This window comes from Tupaia chinensis, unplaced genomic scaffold (assembly GCF_000334495.1).
Source record: "Tupaia chinensis unplaced genomic scaffold, TupChi_1.0 Scaffold000252_1, whole genome shotgun sequence".
In the NCBI taxonomy this organism is placed as follows: Eukaryota; Metazoa; Chordata; class Mammalia; order Scandentia; family Tupaiidae; genus Tupaia; species Tupaia belangeri.
Genome location: NW_006159732.1, coordinates 1300377 through 1321230, shown reverse-complemented (window position 1 = coordinate 1321230; position 20854 = coordinate 1300377). Strand labels below are relative to the sequence as shown.

Below are 20854 nucleotides of genomic sequence, written 5' to 3'. Positions count from 1 at the left end.
AGGCCCTGTATCCCACCTGGCTGACTCCATGGTTCTAGGCCAAAATCCCACAGCCTGCAAACAAGCTGAGCGTATGCATGGGTGACCAAAATCCTGAGAAGAGGACAAACTATTGCAGTGTGGCCAATCCCTCTAGGGGGTGATTTCTCTCAGTTTTCCCTCCATTCTGTCTTTCTCTCTATCTTTGGTGAGTGCATACACCCTATGGCAAAAAAAAAAAAAAAAAAAAAAAGAAACAAACAAATAAGTGAAGCTGACTGCCACATGGTGACTGAGGTTTGGATCCTGACCTAGTCAACCTGAAACATGCAAGTACCTGAGACCCAGCAGGCTGGAGGACTAGAGAAAGGGGGTCACAACACAACCAGAATCTGTGGAGGGAACTCTCCTCTCTGTCTCTTTCATATGTGGGCACATGTGCTCTATCATGAATAAAGAAAATAATTCTTAAAAATTAGTGTACTTGGATTATTTAACTGATGTAAAGCTGAAAATAGAACATATATAGTTTAAATTTCTGCCTTTCATTTTCATTGTAGAATCCAAAATGAAAGAATGTAACAATTTGCAGATGATGATTCTTATTAAGTGGACCTAAAAATGTAGAGTTCAGTGTGATTTAAACTTAGGAAGTATTCATAAAGTGCCTCCTCTTGTTTAAGTTTAAAATATCTCCTAACATGTATTCTCTTTAATGATATTCCTAATTTGTTTCCTTTTTACACAATTTTATGGGAGTAGGAGCAATTCTGTCTCTCTTTACTACTTTAATTTTTTATGTGCTGATTTAGCCTAACATCATTATCATTAGGATAGAGTTAGTTTCCAAAATAAAATTAGTGATGGTGGGTTTAGTACCCTTTCAAAGTCCGTTGTATTGTTTTCTTTGCAAATAGATTTAAAAAGAGACATTTTAAACATCAATTATTTTATAAAATTTGTAAAATCCTTTTTTTTAATTGCAAAGATGCAGGGAAATTATTCCTAAATCAAATTTTTGAAAGAGAAAGTATTAATATGTAAGATCTTTAACTATGTAAAGTGTGTGTGATTTTAAGAAAATTGAGGTAGTTATATTTAATTGAACCAATATTTTCCTGTTATGGGTTATTCTTACAACGTGTACTGAAAGTGCTTCAGACAGCCTTGTTAGTTTTCTACTTCCTTGCCAGGCCCCCACCTCCAGCACCCACACCATGTCTGGACGAGGTTATTTTAGGCTATTGGATTTTAATAGTGTAATAAAGATACACCTTTGTGAAAATATAGTAACAGTAAACAGATTGATTTTGCATTTCCTTAAGTTAAAATTTATATACGAGTATGTAGAAAATGCAGTTTCTGCCCTCTGGTACTTCGTTCATTTTTCTCTTTCAGTTTTAAAAATTGAAACTTCTCGTAACTCTCTTCACTTAGAGTTTTTAAGAAAGTAGAAATGAGCTCTGCAAATTTAGGGAAGAATTGTATAGTATATTATGAGCAATTTAATTTGAAATGTTCAATATTAATTGGAGTCATGCAACTGTCAAAGACACACTTGGACAGTCATCTAAACATAATTTCATAGGTTTTATGGAAATCTTTGGCATTTGGAAGCAGGAGGAGGTCCCTGCAGCTCAGATAATTCAGATTGTATACCTAATATTATAGTTCCTAACCGATACTCAAGGAGTCAAATCCTATGTATCTTTGGGACCCAGGCAGAAAACGTCCCCCTCCTTTTTTTTTTTTCCCCATCAGAGTTGCCTAAGTATTTTCCCTGTAAAGGATAAGGGGAGATTCTCCAAGGTGTTTGAGACAGGGACTTTGTTCACACTTGAAGAAGCTCTAATTCCTTAGTAATTTGAGATTATGGAAATTGGAGATCCTAGATTCCTAGAGTCATTTGGGAAATCCTAGGGCTGAGATTTTCCTTGAATTTTTCTGATTATCAAACTTTCTCTATATGATGTATGAATGGTATTAATATATTTAAATTGCAAGAAAAATTTCAGTTTGATATATTGATAATTACATACCTGATTACCTGTTCTTAGGTATCGATTTTTAATCTCTATGTATTATCTGTATTGTGCATCCAATATTCACAGTTAACATAATTCTTACCATTCTAATACTTTTGCAGTAAAGCATGTTTTGCCAACTTTAGTGTTGAAAATTTTGTATTGTTTAGTAGAATAATTTCTGAACTCTATTTTACAATCCCAGGAATTTCTTTGTGACTTATGCATGGATTTTACCAAGAATATGATTTTAGTATCTATACTTCGCTTTTCAAATGATTAAATAAGGTTAATTTTATGCAATAATCTTAGTTATTTGAATAAATAGAGAAGAAGCCATTTATTTGCATTTGATTTGGAAGATTATTTTCTTCCATTTTAGTAGATTCCCTTTTCTAGCTATTCATATAAAAAGAATTTTCTATTCCATTTTTCCAGATTTTTACTCTTAATTTTCCACCATTTCGAGTGTCAAATGTATTTTTAACTCTCTGGTTTGTGCTTTTATAACTTTTGTACTACCGAAGCAGAGTTAAAAATAAAAATGTTAAACATACACACACACACACAATTAAAAAAATAAACACTGTTATTGTAGCCTTTATACAGTGGTTTGCAATTCTTCATGTTCTACACTTCGTTGTCAAAAAGTCATTTATAATTTTATCAAACTGTTATCTGGTACTGTCTTGTAGCCACTCTAGTTGGATATATGTTTATATGATCTTTTAATTTACGTTTTTATTGTGTTGGAAATGGAAATAAATTACATCTGAAGTTATTTCAGTTTTTAAAAAAGCTAACATTGTAGAGTAGTCAGGCATTTGATTTATTAAAGTTTTTGTTTCATGATTTCTGGGTTATACATATTCTATGTACATCTTCGTAGAGTAAAGCATGATTTTTTTAAAGCATGCATGCAGCATGCAGTAATCAAATCAAGGCTATATGCATATTTATCTTCATCATTGAGCATTACATTATACTCTGCCCATTTGACAATAGTTTTATGATTTTTTTGAGACTATGTATTGTCAGTATATTTTAATCTCTTATATCATGTTTCTTAACCTCTTCTCCAATGCATGCATTTTTGTGTCAGTTAAAAATTGTGGAACTCCACCTCACCTCACCCCCATGCAGCAAGGGGTTTGATTTTCAGAGTTTACAGTCAGACTGGTATGAATCAAAATTCATGTTTTCCCCACTCGTTAAAATTGTAGCCTTGCAGAGTCAGTAGCTGGTGTAGTGGTTAAGGTGCTGGAACACCCACGTGGCAGACTATAGTTCAAATCCCAGACCTGGCAGCTTGAAATTCACACTGGGCTCATGTGTGTACATGCCCAAAATTCGTAGAGGAGAATGGAAGAGAAGGGATTACAGTTTGGCAATCTCCCTTAGGGGGTGATTTCTCACTTTCCCTCTCTCTGTGTATATCTATGTGTGTGTCTCTCTCTCCAGCAAAATTTTTTTAAGAAAAGTAATCTTGTGTAATCTAATTCCCCTCTAGAAGTAGAGATATGAGTTATGAGTTCAGTATTTCTTATTCAGAGTACTTGGAACCCAAAGTATTGGGATTTTAGATTTTTTAAAATTTGCATATGCATAACAAGATATTTTAGGTTTGGGACTCAAGTCTAAATATGAAATTAATTTTTATTTCATATGAACCTTATACATATAGCCTGAAGATAATTTTATGCAATATTTTAGTATGGTAGTATTTTGACTACAACTCATCACATGAAGTTAAGTGTGGAATTTTTCATTTGGGATTTTCAGCTTAGCGATGCTAAGTCTGTAATAATAATATCTACCTCATAGGGTTGTTTTTACATTTTAAACAGTTTCATGGTATCCAGCAAACAATAAATTCTCAGTATGTAATATAAATATTATCCGCTGATTGTCATTTTCCTCGTCATTATTCACATCATCACGGTTCTTACTATATTGATTCTTTTTTTTTTTTTTTTTTGGAGAGGTTTTTGCTATAGGGCGCATGTGCTCACCAGAGAGAGACATAGAGACAGAAAGCGAGAAATCACCCCCCAGGGGGGATGGTCACACCGCAATCCCTTCTCCTCCATTCTTGTCCTGGGATCTTGGACATGCACGCACACACGCCTGGCGTGAGTTTTAAGCCACCGGGTCCGGGACACGAACCGCAGTCGACTACGTGGGAGTCCAGCGACATAGACATTATGCTAACTGCTGGTTCCCACTATATTGATTCTTAATCTTATATCCTTTCAGATTTTTTTTTAAATGTCAGCTGCCTTTAATATTTCACTCGTCTCCAGTCAGTTTAATGACATGTGGACTCTTTCTTTATGCTGTTATTTCATAAACATTTATTGAATTTCTATTATGTGCCAGGGACAGGGAAAATAAAGACTAGGTCTTTACCATCATTTAATTACACAAATGCAGAGTTCTTATGCTAGAAATATGTTTGTACAAATTTCTGAGAGTATAATTATTTATTCATGGTCTAGAAGTTAGAGAAGTTTTTTTAAAGGAGGAGACATTTGACATAGACTTTAGAAAGTTAAGATCAGAAAAGATATTTAATGTTGAAGTGGGGAGATTAATGTCTCTGTACTGACGGACATGCATGGCATTCTCTTTTGAAAAAACAATGTAATACACTGTAAAGTTATATGTAATCCAATGTAATATAAAGAAGATAAAAGAAAAAAAAAAAGAAAGTTAAGATGGTGTTAAACAGGTAATGAAAGGTGAAGAAAAGCATTCAAGAAAACTGTTTTAGCCAAGTCAAAAGTGCAGAAGCAGTTGGGCATGGGGGATAGTGTGAGATTACAGAAGAAAAGGAATAATAAGGTCCCTCTTCCTTTTGCATCTTTGAAGTTCACAATCTAAATGATGTATAATGATTTAATGTATAAATAATATTAATAAAAAATTTTCTGGTCAGCCCTTAGCCTTGTAGTTAAGGAGCCATTCCCACAATTCAAATCCTGATTTGGCAGTTTGAAAAACATGCCAGGTATATGTTCGTGCACACCCAAATCCTGACAGGATAGAGAAATGGAGGAGAAGGGATTGTGGTATGACTAGACCACATTGGTCTCTCTGTTTTTTTTTTTTTTGCTGGAGAGTGCATCTAGGAAATAAAAATTACCTTCTGGAAATAAAAATAAATAGAAATAAAGAAAGAAAAGGTTAAAATTTCTAAAAAATACATCCTATAATTCTTTGCTCTGTATCTCTACTGCACAAATTAATACCATCCTATATATTTCACCCTAAGTGTTTCTAATATTGGCGCTTTCCTGCTAACGTTATGTCCACTAGTATCAGACATTTGAAATTATCCTTTCTCATCCTACTGACCTAAAGATTTAGATTATTCTACTAATATCTAGTTTTTGTGCCCACTGAATCTACATCCCAGGGGGAGGACTCTTGTTATGTGAGATTACAGTCAAATCAGATCTAAGATAAATCTCATCAAAATAGCTTCTAGGGACCAGCAGTTGGCGTAATGGCTATGTCTCTGGACTCCCATGTAGTCCACCACGGTTCGCATCCCGGACCCGGTGGCTTAAAACTCACACCGGGCACGTGTGCATGCGTGTCCAAGATCCCGAGAGGAGAATGGAGGAGAAGAGACTGCGGCATGGCCATCCCCCCTGGGGGGTGATGGGGGGGATTTCTCGCTTTCTGTCTCTCTGTCTCTCTGTCTTTCTGGCGAGCATATGCGCCCTATAGCGAAAAAAGTCTGCAAACAAACAAACAAACAAAAAGACTGGGACCAGCAGTTAGCGTAATGGCTATGTCGCTGGACTCCCACGTAGTCGACCGCGGTTCGAGTCCTAGACCTGGTGGCTTAAACTCACGCCGGGCGTGTGTGCGTGCGTGCCCAAGATCCCAAGAGGAGAATGGAGGAGAAGGGATTGTAGCATGGCCATCCCCCCAGGGGATGATTTCTCACTTTTTGTCTCTCTGTCTCTCTCTGTCTGTCTGGCAAGCGCACGCGCCCTATAGCAAAAACCTCTAAAAAAAAAAAGACTGAAGCCAGATTTCAGAGACTTACCTATCAAGCAAAGGAATAAGGAGATTGTAGGATTCTGTGAAGGTTCTTGCCAAGGTCTTAACTACTATTTTATTTATTTTAATTACTATTAGCCATTTTATTTGCTACCACAGAGCTAGTACCTAGACGATTCTTACTCTTTTATAAGCTGGTGGTTGTAGGTGCATAGATACATACTTTTATTCATATTTGTAGTACACTTGGAAGGCTTCATGTGTTCATTATAACCTTCTAGATGTATAGGCTAATTTATTATAGTATAATCTGAAGATTAATATATGAGTTTCAGTGATAGTGCATTTAGACATCTATAAAAGTTTCTTATTTATAATACCAAAAATTTTAAGTTGTAGACTGTAATATAAAGTAAGACTAAAAGATCAACCAATGTATGCTTTGTGTTTATTTTCAGAATTGCTACATATAATTAATTAAATCTTGACCTGTTTCTCATGTCTTCTCTCTTTTACCCATGTCCTGGAGTATAAACTGAAAATATGTTTCCTCTGGCATTCTAAATTCCATTTTTGAAATATATTGTTGAGACTGGAGATACACTTAATTTCTCGGATCATGAGTGACTGTGATCCAGCTTATATAATCTAAAAAAGAGAATTGTATTTTACACCTGCTGATTCAAATTGAATCTCTGGTGAAGAAGCAAGTGAAATATATTATGTAGTATACATGGAATATATTATGTATTTTTCTATTGGCAGCCACAATGTTTGTACAATTAATTTTCAAGGTGCTTAATTGGTAATATAACAACTTGGCACTGTTTTAGGTAGGTTAAATTCTCCAACTACAACCACATTAGGAGAGAGATTATGTATAGTAGTGGTATTAATTATTGCCAGGTGGTTTTCCTAGAGTGCTATTTAAGGAAATATAATTAAGATACATTTTTGGCTTGAGTTTGTTTTACTTTAAAAAATGGTGGGGAAAGGGAGATTCTAGTCATTATACCACGGTGAATTTTGCATCGGTTTAAAACAAAATCTGGATCCATAGCTACTAAGAAGTTTCATGAATTCAGATTCATATCAGATTAAAATGATTTTTCTTTAGATAGGATAATGCGATTGCAGTAGAGTAAATGTTTTCAGCAAGATGTTCAACAATGTCTCCCATAATGTTATTCTGAATGAGTTAGAGTATTCCAGACAACGGCACCTGGAATGGTGATTCAAGTTTTTGTTGTTGTTGTTGTTGTTTTGTTTTGTTTTTGTTTTTTTTTCCCCCCCTAGAGATCTTGTGTACTTGCTACAGAGAGGAAAGGAGAAAGCATCCCCCTCCCATGGGGAATGGTCAACTGCACTCTCATTTCCTCTATCTCCTCATCCTTTTGATATTTTGGGCACACACGCACCCATATTCAGTGTGTTTTTTAAGCCACAAAGTCTAGCATTGAACCACGAGATTGGCCATTTGGGATCTGGTTGCCTTATCCACCAGGCCATGGAGCTGACCCAGTCATCTCTTTCTAGCCCACAAATACTAATTAGTGAATCTGTTTTCTCAAGGATGTGTCTTTGTTACAGGACTTCATATTTGGCTTAGGATTTGTTCATGATTTAGGCTATAAGTTTTTATTTCTTCTGTATATTAAAGTCTTGAAACCTTTTCTTTTTGTAAAAACTTGGGTAGAACGTAACCATATAAACTGTATAAATGCTAAACTATCATGATCCATGAAAGAGGGTTAAGCAGTAGTAGTTGGGAAAGTCTTTCCAAGGATATGCCATTTACACTGAGGTCTGAATCATAAAAAGTAAGGAGTTTTTAACCTTGAAGAAGACTAGAAAAGAATACCTGTTTTGTTTAAGTAGATTTCGTGGTTGCTTTGGGCCAGGAATGGGAATGGAGATTGTCTGTGACCAGGCATGAGACCATGTATTGAAATGATGGAAATGTTCTAAAATTGGATGTGGTGACAGTTTAGTAAATTTACTGAAAAAATCATTGAATTTGTGAATTTAAATAATTGAATTTTACAGTATATAAAGGATATCTCAGTACAGCTGTTCTTTTTTGTTGTTGTTGTTAAGGATTGTTTTATTTAACTTTATTTATTTATTGTAATTTGCCCAGAGAGGGACAGAGAGAGAGAGAAAGTGAGAAAGGAAGCTGCCAGGTCCAGGACTTGAACTGCGGTCAGCCATGTGGGAGTCCAGCACCCTTAACCACCATGCCAACTGCTGGCCCCTCAGTAAAGCTATTTTGTTTTTGTTTTTGTTTTTTTCTTTTTTTGGAGAGGTTTTTGCTATAGGGTGCATGCGCTTGCCAGAAAGACAGAGATAGACAGAAAATGAGAAATTACCCCCCAAGGGGGGATGGCTCTCCGCAATCCATTCTCCTCCATTCTCCTTTCGGGATCTTGGGCATGCACATACATGCCCGATATGAGTTTAAGCAGCCGGGTCCAGGACTCAAACCACAGTCGACTACATGGGAGTTCAGTGACATAGCCATTACGCGAACTGCTGGTCCCAGTAAAGCTGTTTTTAAAAGATGCTATTTATAGCCAAAAAAAAATTAAATACTTTTTTATTAAAAGAGAGAGATTTTTGCTATAGGGTACATGCGTTCACCAGAGAGAGAAATAGAAAGTGAGAAATCAGCCCCCCGATGGGATCGTCATGCTTGCAGTCTCTTCTCCTCCATTCTCCTCTTGGGATTTTGGACATGCATGCATACACACCTGGTGTGAGTTTTAAGCCACCAGATCTGGGACTTACACTGTGGTCAACTACATGGGAGTCCAGTGACATAACCATTACACCATCTGCTGGTCCCTAAAAAGAAACTTTTAAAAACAAGCTTTCTTAACATTTATGAAGACCTTCAGTTCTAAAGGAAGGATTTGAAATTTATCTATCAATAGTTCTGAAGGGGAAGACTAAGTATGGTGTGTAGAAGTGAACAAAGGAGCATAATTTCACTTACTGTAAAGAATATCTCTCCAGGAGGTGGAGGGACAAGCACAGTGATAGTGAGTAGTAGGGTCTTTGAGAGGTTTAAATAACATAATAATACATGTAAGCATGCCTGGTACACATAAAGCACTTAATAAATGTTTGCCATTTAAAGAAAACAAAATATGTATGAAGATACAAGTGTGTGCATGTGTGTATAAATCTTTTTGAGTGAAAGAGCAGTATGCTAAAATGTTAACTATTGATCTATTTCTAGATAAAGACAATGTAAGTGTTCATTGTGCTGTTTTTTGTTTCTGTTTTTGTTTTTGTTTTGTTTTGTTTTTAACTTTTCCATGGGATAGAAAGAGGAAAGAAAGAGCGGGAGTTGACAGGTCTGTAAGAAGAGACTTTCCCAAACACTGTGTCAGATATAATGAGATCATCATTTAATGTCTGAAATAAAAAGAGAAAACCGGATTTATTGCTTCCTACCAAAAGGAGAGATATGTGCTGATTAAGTACAGTTTCTCAGCAACGAAGACTTCTGATCTTCTGTATAATTTAGAGGAAGTATGGGATTTATGGATTGGTAGTGTTCTGGAGGATGACATCTTTAAAAGAGAGATTACTCATATGAGACAGTTGTTGATTGTTTGGCCCACATGGGTATGTTTTCTGGAACATGTTTCTGACTGAGTTTGAGAAATTAACTGTTGTAATTTGATGATTCATTAAAGAGCTTTAAAACTGGTTGTTCCTGCTGGAAGCTTATTATTACTACTGTGACTACTTAAAAATCACTCATTTCTCGGCCAGCCAGTGACCTGATAGTTAAGGCAGCTGGACCCCACATGGCTGATGATGAGGTTTGCATCCTGGACCCAGTGGCTTCAGACTTACTGGGCACATGTGTGTGTGAAAGGAGGAGAGAGAAATGGAAGAAGGGGGATTACAATGTGACTATCTTGTGAATGTGGTGGGGAGGTTCTCTCTCTCTCTCTCTCTCTGTCTCCAGTAAGCACATGTGCGCTCCAGCAAATTAAAAAAAAAAAAATCATTCATTTCCTTAGCTTGTAAAAAATTTAAAAATTTCTAGCAAGTGTAAAATTAAGTATCTGATATGATATAGACCTAAAATTCATATTTGTTAGTGAGCAAATTAATTTTTTTTGAAATTCCAAATATTTTCTATTATCACCATCATCTTGTCATTTAAAAACCTAAGAACTTTGCTTTAAAGTTCTGACATCTTAGGCTGTAGTATATTTGGGGTCCTTTGCTTAAGTCACTATATGCTAAATTGATTTTCAGTGCTATTTATCTAAATGGGCTTTAAAAAATGATTACCAATGGAATCAACCCAAATGGCCAAGAACAGATGAGTGGATTGTAAAAGTATTGCACATGGAATACACTATGGAATACTACTCAGCCATGAAAACCAATGAGATCCTGGCCTTTAATAGAAAGTGGACAAATATGGAAAACTGACTGCTAAGTGAAGAAAGCCAGACTATGAAAGAGAGGCATTATATGTCTGTACTCGTGAATACTGAATGACCACTCTGTGGCAGAAACTGAAAGACTGTAAGGTATAAAGCATGGAGAGCAACTGGATACTAGAGACAGTATGAGAGAAGGGTGGGCAGTGGAGGGGAGGAGGAAAATAATCAAAGGGGAGGAAAAGCAAGATATTTAATGAACACAAAGCTGGAAGATTATTTGTTGAAAACAAGGTGTATGGTAATGTCTTTGAGTGGACTGAAATGCAGGGTATTCGTGCTGGCAAGATTCATTTTGTAGTAGAGATTAATTGCAAAAATAAAATAAAATAAAATAAATTTTGTTTTTTTTTGAAAGCTGAAAAAAAAATGATTACACTGCAAGTACAATGAAAATTAGAAATTTCTTTCCTGCCTAACATCTCAGAGCATCTAATGTATTAATTTGCATTGCAAATCTAGATAAGAATTAAATATGTTTCTCAAACTCATTTATCTTCAGTATACTTTTCTCTTAGACCCTATCTGGGAAGTGCTGGTATAGTATACCACATTTATATCTATTTTAATGAATATTTTTTTCAAAAAATCTGATTCTACAGAATTCCATTTGTATGTGATTGTTTCAGGTCATGCAGTTTTGTCACTTACTGTCATTAATGCCATAACTTTATTGCTTGTCTGTTTCCCAGTTTGTGTAATATGGACAAAAATACCCTCTTTGTGGGACCAGCAGTTAGCCTAATGGCTATGTCACTGGACTCTCATGTAGTTGACCACGGTTCAAGTCCCATACCCGGCAGCTTAAACTCACGCCGGGCGCTTGTGAATGCGTGCCAAAGATCTCAAGAGGAGAATGGAGGAGAAGGGATTGTGGTGTGGTCATCCCCCGTGGGGGGTGATTTATCGCTTTTTATCTCTCTGTCTCTTTCTGTCTTTCTGGCAAGTGCACGCACCCTATAGCGGAAAAAAAACTCTCAAAAAAAAAATACCCTTTTTGTGTGTTTTATAGTTTGCTTTAAATAATAGGTGAGAAAAGTTCTTTATCAGTTTACAATGTTATTGTAGTTAAAATATATCTGTTTCAATTATTTTAGAAAGGTAGTTTCTGGATGTTTTTCAGCAAAAATAAGATAGTCAAGGCCTGATGATGCTTTGGTGGCCTGGAGGAATAAAATAACATGATTGAAGTTCTTGCTTTTCTCTTCAAAAGGCTTAACAATTATTTAATTATACAGAGTAATGGAACCAGGTATCTCATCATAGATTGTTAACAAAAGGTGTCAAGTAGAGTAAAAAAATTGATATGCAGGTCTTTTTTTTAATTAAAAAAATTATAATACTTTTTATAAAAAAATTCATGTTAGAAACTCCTGAAATGGGGTTTTATTTTATTATTATTTATTGCCAGAGGGCATGTGTACTCATCAGAGTTCTAGAGACAGAGAGAAGAGAGGGGCAAAGCATTTCCTAGTTGGATGTGGTTATACCACAATCCCTTCTCCATTTCTCCACACTTTGGGGATTTGGAACACCCACAAACCTGTACGTGGTATGTTTTCAAGCTACCAGGTATAGACTTTGAACTATCGTTGGCCATATGTGGGATCCCACTCCCTAAACCACTAAGCTGTGGGGCTGGCCCCTTCATTTTTTTTTTTTAATTTTGTTTTAAATTTATTTCTATTCATGCTAGACTGTGTGCATGCATGGAAGAAAGAGAGACAAAAGCACCTTCAACAGGGTCTCATCACTTTGTAACCCCTTTCCTAGCCCCAGTTTGTCAGAATCTTGGGCATGTGTTCATACTCGCAATGCATTTTCATGCCGAACCAGGGACCCAAACCTATGGTTGATCATCCATTTGCCAGCACTACAGTTCAGTCTGCTATCAGCTGGGCCAGGTTTTACTAATTTTTTGGAACACAATAACCAGGGTCACATTCAGTGTACACTTCCAAAAAATTTTTTCTGTGTTTTGGAAATATCTCTGTAATTCACTTTTCTAATTTATTTTGGCACTTTGTATACATAGACTTTTCTTTAACAGGAAAAGATCGTGCTTAATGGTAAAATGCATTGAGAGTTAGTCATAGAGGCTGGCCCTGTGGACTAGTGGTTAAGGAAGGGGGATCCCACATGACCAAACTTGGCTCAAATCCCTGCCCTGGTGACTTGGAGGGCATGATGGGCATGTGTGTGTGCATGCCCAAGGTCCTAGCTGGATGGAAAGGTAGAGGAAGAGGGATTGTTGCATGGCTGAGCCATGTTAGAGGTTGTTTTCTTACTCCCCCAACCCCCATCTGTTTCTCTCTGGCAAGAGCATGTATCCACTGGAAATTTGAGTGATGAAGAGAGAGAGAGAGGAAGACATACATGTGTACAAAAAGAAGAAGAGAGAGAAAAGAAGGAAGGAAAGAGAGGGAGGGAGAGAGAGGAGGAGGAAAGGAAGAAAAGGAGAGGAAGGGAAGGGAAAGAAGGAAAGGGAAAAAAGAGTCATAATCTTACAAGCTTTTGGAAAGAGTACCCCATGGTTTTTGTTCAGAATACATCCTCCTGTATTTAAGTGTACAGAATGAGGAGCACATGTTCACTTAATGAGTGTTCTTGTTTCATTTCATACTTTCATTACATGCTTATCAAGGAAGTTGTAATGTTAGCTGCCCTAGTGTTCACAGAGATGTTTGAATCTGGAATCGAATAAAACCAATCTTATTTGGGTGAGAAGATAGAGTGTAACTGGTTCTGCTGCTATCATTATTTTTTCATTTTTTAATTTAATTTTTTAAAATTATTTCTGTTTTATATTAGATGTATATCTTTTGGGTACAATATTTTTTTTAAACCATGCATGCAGTATATAATAATCAAGTCAAGGATATACTCATTTTATCTTCTTCAACAAAGAATTGTACATTATGTTGTATACATTTTTTTCTTTTTAAATTTTTAAAAATATATCTTTACTTGTGAGAGGGCATGTACTTTTGCCAGCAAGAAACATAAAGACAAACAGAGAGGGATAGGAAGAAAGCAGCCTCAGTGGGACCTGATCACATTATAATTCCCTCTCCTCCATTTCTCTGTCCTGTTGGGGTGTTAGACATTCAGGCACACATGCCCAACTTGGTTTTCAAGCCACCAGGATCAGGATTTGAACCATGCAGTTGGCCATGTGGGATCTGACATCCTTAAACATTACATAGAAAGGTCCTGTTATACATTTTGATAATAGTTCTAGTATTCTTTGTTTTCTTTTTTGTTTGTTTGTTTTTGTTTTTGGAGAGGTTTTTTTTTGCTATAGGGTACGTGTGCTCGCCAGACAGAGAGAGAAAGACAGAGAGGCAGAAAGCAGGAAATCACCCCCCTTGGGGGATGGCCACACCACAATCCCTTCTCCTCCGTTCTCCTCTTGAGATCTTGGACATGCACTCACACTTGTCCAGCGTGTTTTAAGCCACCAGGTCCAGGATGCGAACCACAGTCGACTACATGGGAGTCCCGTGACATAACCATTATACTAACTGTTGGTCCCTTTAAATCATGTGTTAAGAGTCTTACACATAGACAACCATTAATATCAGTGGAGAATGAACAGAAGTAAACTTGAAATATAATGTAATTCATCCTGCAGGTACCCTTATTTTCTTACATTTCTATATTCCACCAAGTTCTTCCTGGTATCAACTGCTATTCTCCCTCTCTCTAAGCTTTTGAATTCTTCAGTTTCACAGACATTGGATATAATTTACAAAAGGATATCTTCTTTTAATCTTTCAGAGTCTGGCTTATTTCACTTAGCATTATATTTTCTAGGTTCATCCACTTTATTTCAAATGACAGGATTTTATTCTCCATGACTGAACTGTATTTCATTTTGTACATGTACCGTATTTTTCCAATCCATTTATCTGTTTTTTTTTGTTTTTGTTTTTGTTTTGTTTTGTTTTGTTTTGTTTGCATTTAGATTGAGTCCATACCTTAGCTATTGTGAATAATATGTGTCTCTCCCATGGAGTGATTTCCTATCCTTTTGGCATATACTCAATGGTGGGATAGCTAGGTCATACAGTAGTTTTATTTTTAGATTTTTGAGAAACCACCATACTGTTTTCCTCAGTGCCTCTTCTAATTTTCTTTCCCCAAGCAGTACTCTCCAGCACTTCTTCTTTTAATTATAGTCATTCAGATGGAGATTAAGTGATACCTCATTGTTGTTTTGATTGGCATTTCCCTTATGAAAATACATGTTGAAATTTTTTCACTTACTTTTTAGCTATTTATTTGATTCTTCTTTGTCTTTTTTAAATCTAGCTAATGATTTGTCAATAAACTTGGTCTTGAACCAGTTTACTTATTTATTCATTTATTTTTGAAGAGAGATTTTTGCTCAGGTGTGTGTGCTTGCCTGAATGACAGAGAGACAGAAAGCAAGAGATCAGCCCCCTGGAGGATGGTCACATCACAGTCCCTTCTCTTCCATTCTCCTCTTGGGATTTAGGACATGCATGCACACGTGCCCAGTGTAAGTTTTAAGCTGCTGGGTCTGAGACTTGAACCATGGTCAACTATGTGGGAGTCCAGCAATATAACGATTATGTCTTCTGTTCTTCCCTTGAACCAGCTTTTCGATACATTGATTTTTTTTTACTGTTTTTTTTTTTTTTTTTCTATTTCATTTTTTCTGCTTGGACACTTACTATTTATTTTTTTCTATTACTTTGGGTTTCATTTTTCTTGACTTTCCAGCTCCTTCAGAGGCATTATTAGGTTGTTTATTTGCAGTCTTTCTATTTTTTTCTCATAATTACTAATTGCTATAAACTTTCCTCTTAGTACTATCTTTGTTGTATCCCAGAGATTCTGGAGTATAGTATTTTTGTTGTCCTGCTCACTCTTACTCAAGATGAACTGTTCCCTAGTGTATGTAGTGAATTTTCATTTCGAATTTATGGTCTTCAATATGTCATCTATACAAATTCTTTCAGGTCTTTGTTCTAAATGTGTTCTCCAAGATGTGATTTGCATTTGTTTCTGCCAAGTACCTATGGGCACACTATCAATATATATATCACTTTAAGTTTTGGCTTTAAGATTTAGGTATTTATTTTAGGCTCTGTGGGTAGCAAATCATAAAATTGAATTTATGGTTAACAATTCTGAGGAAAGAATGTTTTTATTTCTTTCTTTCTTCTTTTTTTTTTTCTCTTTTTCACTCAGAACCTTGGCTAAAGTAGGCAAGCAACGTGCATTCAGTGGAATGAGTATTTTCCTACTTTATACACTAAACGTATCACCGTCACTGGTTGTTAGATTTATTAACTCCAAGTTGAGTTCTTCAGACTAACATTATTCCTTGCCTGTGTCTCCATTCTTCCGTATATGTTGAATGCTAAGCTTGTTCAATCAAAGCTCTGGTTGCTGTGAATAAGCCTTTACAATAAATTTTAGATATAGTGCTCATTTATTCTGTGTAACTCTATTTTCTTTTTTTTAATTTTTATTATCATCATAATCTTCTTTATATTACATTGGATTACATATAACTTTACAGTGTATTTGTAACTATTTTCTCATCTTGTCTGACTTCTGTTTTGTCTTTTCTGCTAGTTAAAACATGATTTTTTTTTGTTGTTCATTTTCAAGTGGTCTTTACTATGAGAGGATTCTGTACATATGTAGTCCACCATATGAAAGTTGAGAAAGGGAATTTTAAGACCAACTTTGTAATCCATTCCTGAAAATTTGCTTATATGTAATTGGAAATTTTAGTTGATGTCATCTATATACATTTTGCATAGTGATTTTCAGTGTTTATTATATCACATACTTTTTTTTTTACCTTCATATACTCTATCACTGTGCACTGCACACACTGATAATTTGGATGTAATTACATGATTTTATGATTGCTTATATTATGGTGATTGTTAGAATTTTGCATTTTAAAATGGTGAGTACCCTTTAAAAAATATAAGTCTAGAAATAACCTAATATAATACTGCACTTTTTTGCTATCTAAGTTACAACTTGTATAGAAGAGCTTCATTGTTTTTTGTCTAGAAAAAATTGTATATCCATTCAGTCATTTGAGAGAGAACAATGTGTATTCTTTGTATTAAGCTGATTCTTATAATATGTTTCATTTATTGCCTTCTTTAGTTGTGCATTTCTTAATATTGGTTGTTTTCTATTTTATTTATTTAATTAATGTATTTATTTATTTTTGCAGGTTTTCTTTAGGTGATGCACGGAGGCCTCTTTATGAAACAGCAGTTTTGGTAGAAGATGTGGTACACACTCAGTTAATTAATCTGGTAAACACACATATAATCTTATTTTGAATTTCTTCTCTGTATTCTGCTTTATTGGCCATAGGGCGGGCGCCACCACGCCCCTGTATTCTGCTTTTATTGGGATTACAGCCCAATGCTTTTTTAAATGAAGGTATTACTTAAATCTGGAATTCTTTGTCATCTTTATTGAGGTGTAATTTACATACCAAGATTTGCTAGTTGAAGTGCATAATTTGATGAGTTTTATCAACAGAATATTGTCATTAACTACCAACATGATTACGATATAAAAAATTTTCATCATCTAGTAGCATTCTCTTTTTCCCCTCTGCAGTCTACTTTCTTACCTTAACCCCTGGCCCATGGCAGACAATTATCTGCTTTAAATTAATCTATTACTATAGTTTTTCTAGAACTTAACAAGTACATATTTTTAAAACATTCTAGACTTCCAAGAAAATTTCACAAATATCACAGAGAATTCCCAGATAACCTTCAGCTTCTTCCTATATTAACACCTTATACATGACCCTAGTATAATTTTCACAGTCAGGAAGTAGAATAGTACTGGTAGAATACTATTAACTAAATTACCAACCTTATTTGAATTTTATCAGATTTTTAGTTCCCAAGCCAGGATACCACTTTGCATTTAGTTATCATGTATTTGTTGTCTCCTATCCATGAAAGCTCTTCATTGTTTGCTTTTCTTTTGTGACCTTAACACTTTCGAAAAGTACTAGACAGTTATTTTGTACGATTTTGTATTTGAGTTCATTTTCTTTCTAAAAGTGAGGTTATGCATTATCGGCAAGATTACCATAGAAGCAATGTGTCCTTCTCAGTGTCATAACAAGGTGTGGTTTGTAATACTAATCTTGACAACTTGTTTATGGTAGCATATGCTGAGTTTCTCCACTATAAAATTACTTTTAATTTTTTAGTTAATAAATACCAAAAGGAAGATATTTCATAACTTTGGAAATACTCTTTCCAAAATATTTTTGCCTATTAATTTTAGCATTCATCAGTGAATTTTGTGTGAGATAGTTATTACTGTGGTGTTTGCCTAGTGGTGATCTTCTGTTTTCTTCTTTCCTTTTACAATTATTCTTCTGAAATGACAAGTTGTACTTTGTCTTTTATTTATTTATATATATAATAATAAATAAATAAACACACACTTTATATATATATTTATATACATATATAATATATGTGTGTGTGCGCACACACACACACACACACATGCATGCATACACAGAGTAATGGGCATCTACATTTTTTCCTAGGTATCCATATCTACTACTATCATTATTTCTGTTTGTTGCTCAAGTACCAGTATTGCCCTCAGGAGCTCTCTCATGGTCTTTTCTTATTTGTTTATACTGAATTTTTGATATCATGTTCCACATATATCAGGAATATCAGTCATTTGTGTACTGTTTACAGTACAAATAGCTCCTTTCATTGTGTGTCAGCTGAACAAACTCTGAACATGATCAACCCAATGAAATGTATGTTCAAATTTTTGAACATTAATAGCATAATATAAATCTGCAAAATTGACAGGTCTATTAGTACAGGGGAATCCTCATCAGAAAACATAGAGGCTAAAAAAGGATATAGCACAATAGGTTTAAAGTACTGAATATAGAGTTCTGAATTAACAGTTCTCTTTCACTGACTGCCTTTTTACATGACTTTCCCTTTGTTGCTGTATATCTTCTGCTAAGAACAGGAGATATTTACTCTTTACTGCTGTTTTTAATAGTGTATACTATATATCTATATAAAATTAACCTTCACAATATAATGTTCTAACTTTTACTTTAAAGACACATATATCTTTTCTTCTTTTTCTTTTTTTTGGGGGGGGGAGGGAGTGGTTTTTGCTATAGGGTACATGCACTTGCCAGAAAGACAGAGAGATAGCAAGAAGTCACCCCCCAGGGGGAATGGCCTTGCTGCAATCTCTTTTCTCCATTCTCCTCTCAGGATCTTGGGCACGCCACGCATACGCGCCCAGAGTGAGTTTAAGCCACCGGGTCTGAGGCTTGAGCTGCAATCGACTACATGGGAGTCCGATCTGCCAACTGCTGGTCCCAAGGCTCATATATCTTTTAAAAGAATGATAGCAAAAAAGGAAGTATATGTAATATTTTCTCTCTACTTACATTTATACCTTGTTTCATTCACATCATCTTTTCTCACAGATTTGAGTTGATTCAATCAGCTCAGAGAACTCCCTGTAAAATTTTTTGTAGTATATATGTGTTAGTGATGAATTCTAAGTTTTTTTAATCCCAGGATATCTTTATTAACTTGTATTCTTGAAGCATATTTTTTCTCTGTATAGAATTCTAGGTTGGTAACCGTTTCTTTCCACTTTTTAAAATATGTCATTCTAATATTTTCTTGCCTATAAGTAAGCTGCTAACCATTTGTTCCCCTGTATATAAATGTAGTCTTTTTTTTTTTTTTTTTTTTGGAGAGGTTGATGCTATAGGGTACATGTGCTTGCCAGAAAGACAGAGAAAGAAAGCAAGAAATCACCTCCCGGGGGGGATGGCCACGCCACGATCCCTTCTCCTCTACTCTCCTCTCGGGATCTTGGGCAGCACATGTACCCTATAGAGCTTGAGTTTAAGCCTCTGGGTCCCAGACTTCTTGCTATCTCTCTGTCTTTCTGGCAAGCACATGTACCCTATAGCATCAACCTCTCCAAAAAAAAAAAAAAGAAGAAAGAAAAAAAAGAAGAGGAAGAAGAAAAAAATCTATGTGTCTTTAAAGTAAAAGTTAGAACATTATATTGTGAAGGTAATTATGCTTTAATTCTGTGAACAATTCTGTGGTCCACTACATGGGAGTCCAGCGACATAGCCATTATGCTAATTGCTGATCCCATAAATGTAGTCTTTTTCTGGCTGCTTTCAAGATTTTCTCCTTATTTTTGTGCTTTAGCAGTTTATTGTGTCTAGGACTAATTTTCTTTGTAATAATCTTCCTTTGTAAATGTGTTCATCTTGTTAGATCTATACCCTAGTATTTTCTTCTAGTTTGTGAAAATTTTCAGTCATAATTTCATAATTTTTTTATTGTACCTTTCATTTTGGGATTTCAATTATGTATATATTAGACTATTTTATATTGTTTCACAAGTACTTGAGGGCCTTCAGTTTTCCTCTGAATTGTTTTTGCTTTTTTGTTTTATGTTTGTTATTGTTGTTTTACTTGATAGTTTCTATTGAGTATGTTTAAGTTCACTGCTTTTTTTACTATACATAATAGATTAGAGATGGCAGATATAATAATCTTGCATACTTTTCAGTTTAGCTGTAGTATTTTGTATTAAGCTGTTTGAAAATGTGTTTTGCTGTAACAGCACTTTTTGTACTAAAAACACATACTTTTGTATTATTTCCTTTGAAATATAGAAGTTGGGACATTATTTGCTAATGACCATTACATTTAGTAAAAACAACAAATAATATGTATTTTTACTGATAATGAGAGAGCCTCTTATTATCATAAATGCTTACCTCTTTTTACTCACGTAGTATTTGGATGGTAGTTTTGATTCATATTGGCCTCTGTCCACATTTTAAGTTAATTCTTTCTTACTACTATGGAGCCATTATGAGCTGAATATGTGTGTGTGTTTTATACTCTCCATTTCAACCTCTTTCATAACTTTCTATTCCCTTACCTATAAGATCAATTTTATGCTTTAATTCTGTGAACATATTTAGTAGCTCTATGAAGTATTTGTATTACAAATTTAATATCTGAACCAAGTTGGAATCTATTTCTATGGACTCTGCTTTTCACTTCTTAGATGTAATCATTTCTTTTCTTTACATGTCTAGTAAGTTTTGTTTGAAAGTAGATATCTTAGGGAACCAGCAGTTAGCGTAATGGCTATGTCGCTGGACTCCCACGTAGTCGACCGCGGTTCGTGTCCCGGACCCGGTGGCTTAAAACTCACGCCGGGCGCGTGTGCGTGCGTGTCCAAGATCCCGAGAGGAGAATGGAGGAGAAGGGATTGCGGCGTGACCATCCCCCCTGGGGG

At 35.2% G+C, this 20854-nt stretch overlaps 1 protein-coding gene across 1 annotated transcript in view; it reads left to right on the top strand.

The window, feature by feature from the left end:
• Window positions 1-20854, top strand: part of SUPT3H (SPT3 homolog, SAGA and STAGA complex component) — a 449785-nt gene that overhangs the window by 181249 nt on the left and 247682 nt on the right. Inside the window, exon 3 of the mRNA XM_006149071.2 lies at window positions 16719-16803. Within this exon, the coding sequence (XP_006149133.1) occupies window positions 16719-16803 (85 nt within the window). The remainder of the gene's footprint in view (window positions 1-16718; window positions 16804-20854) is intronic.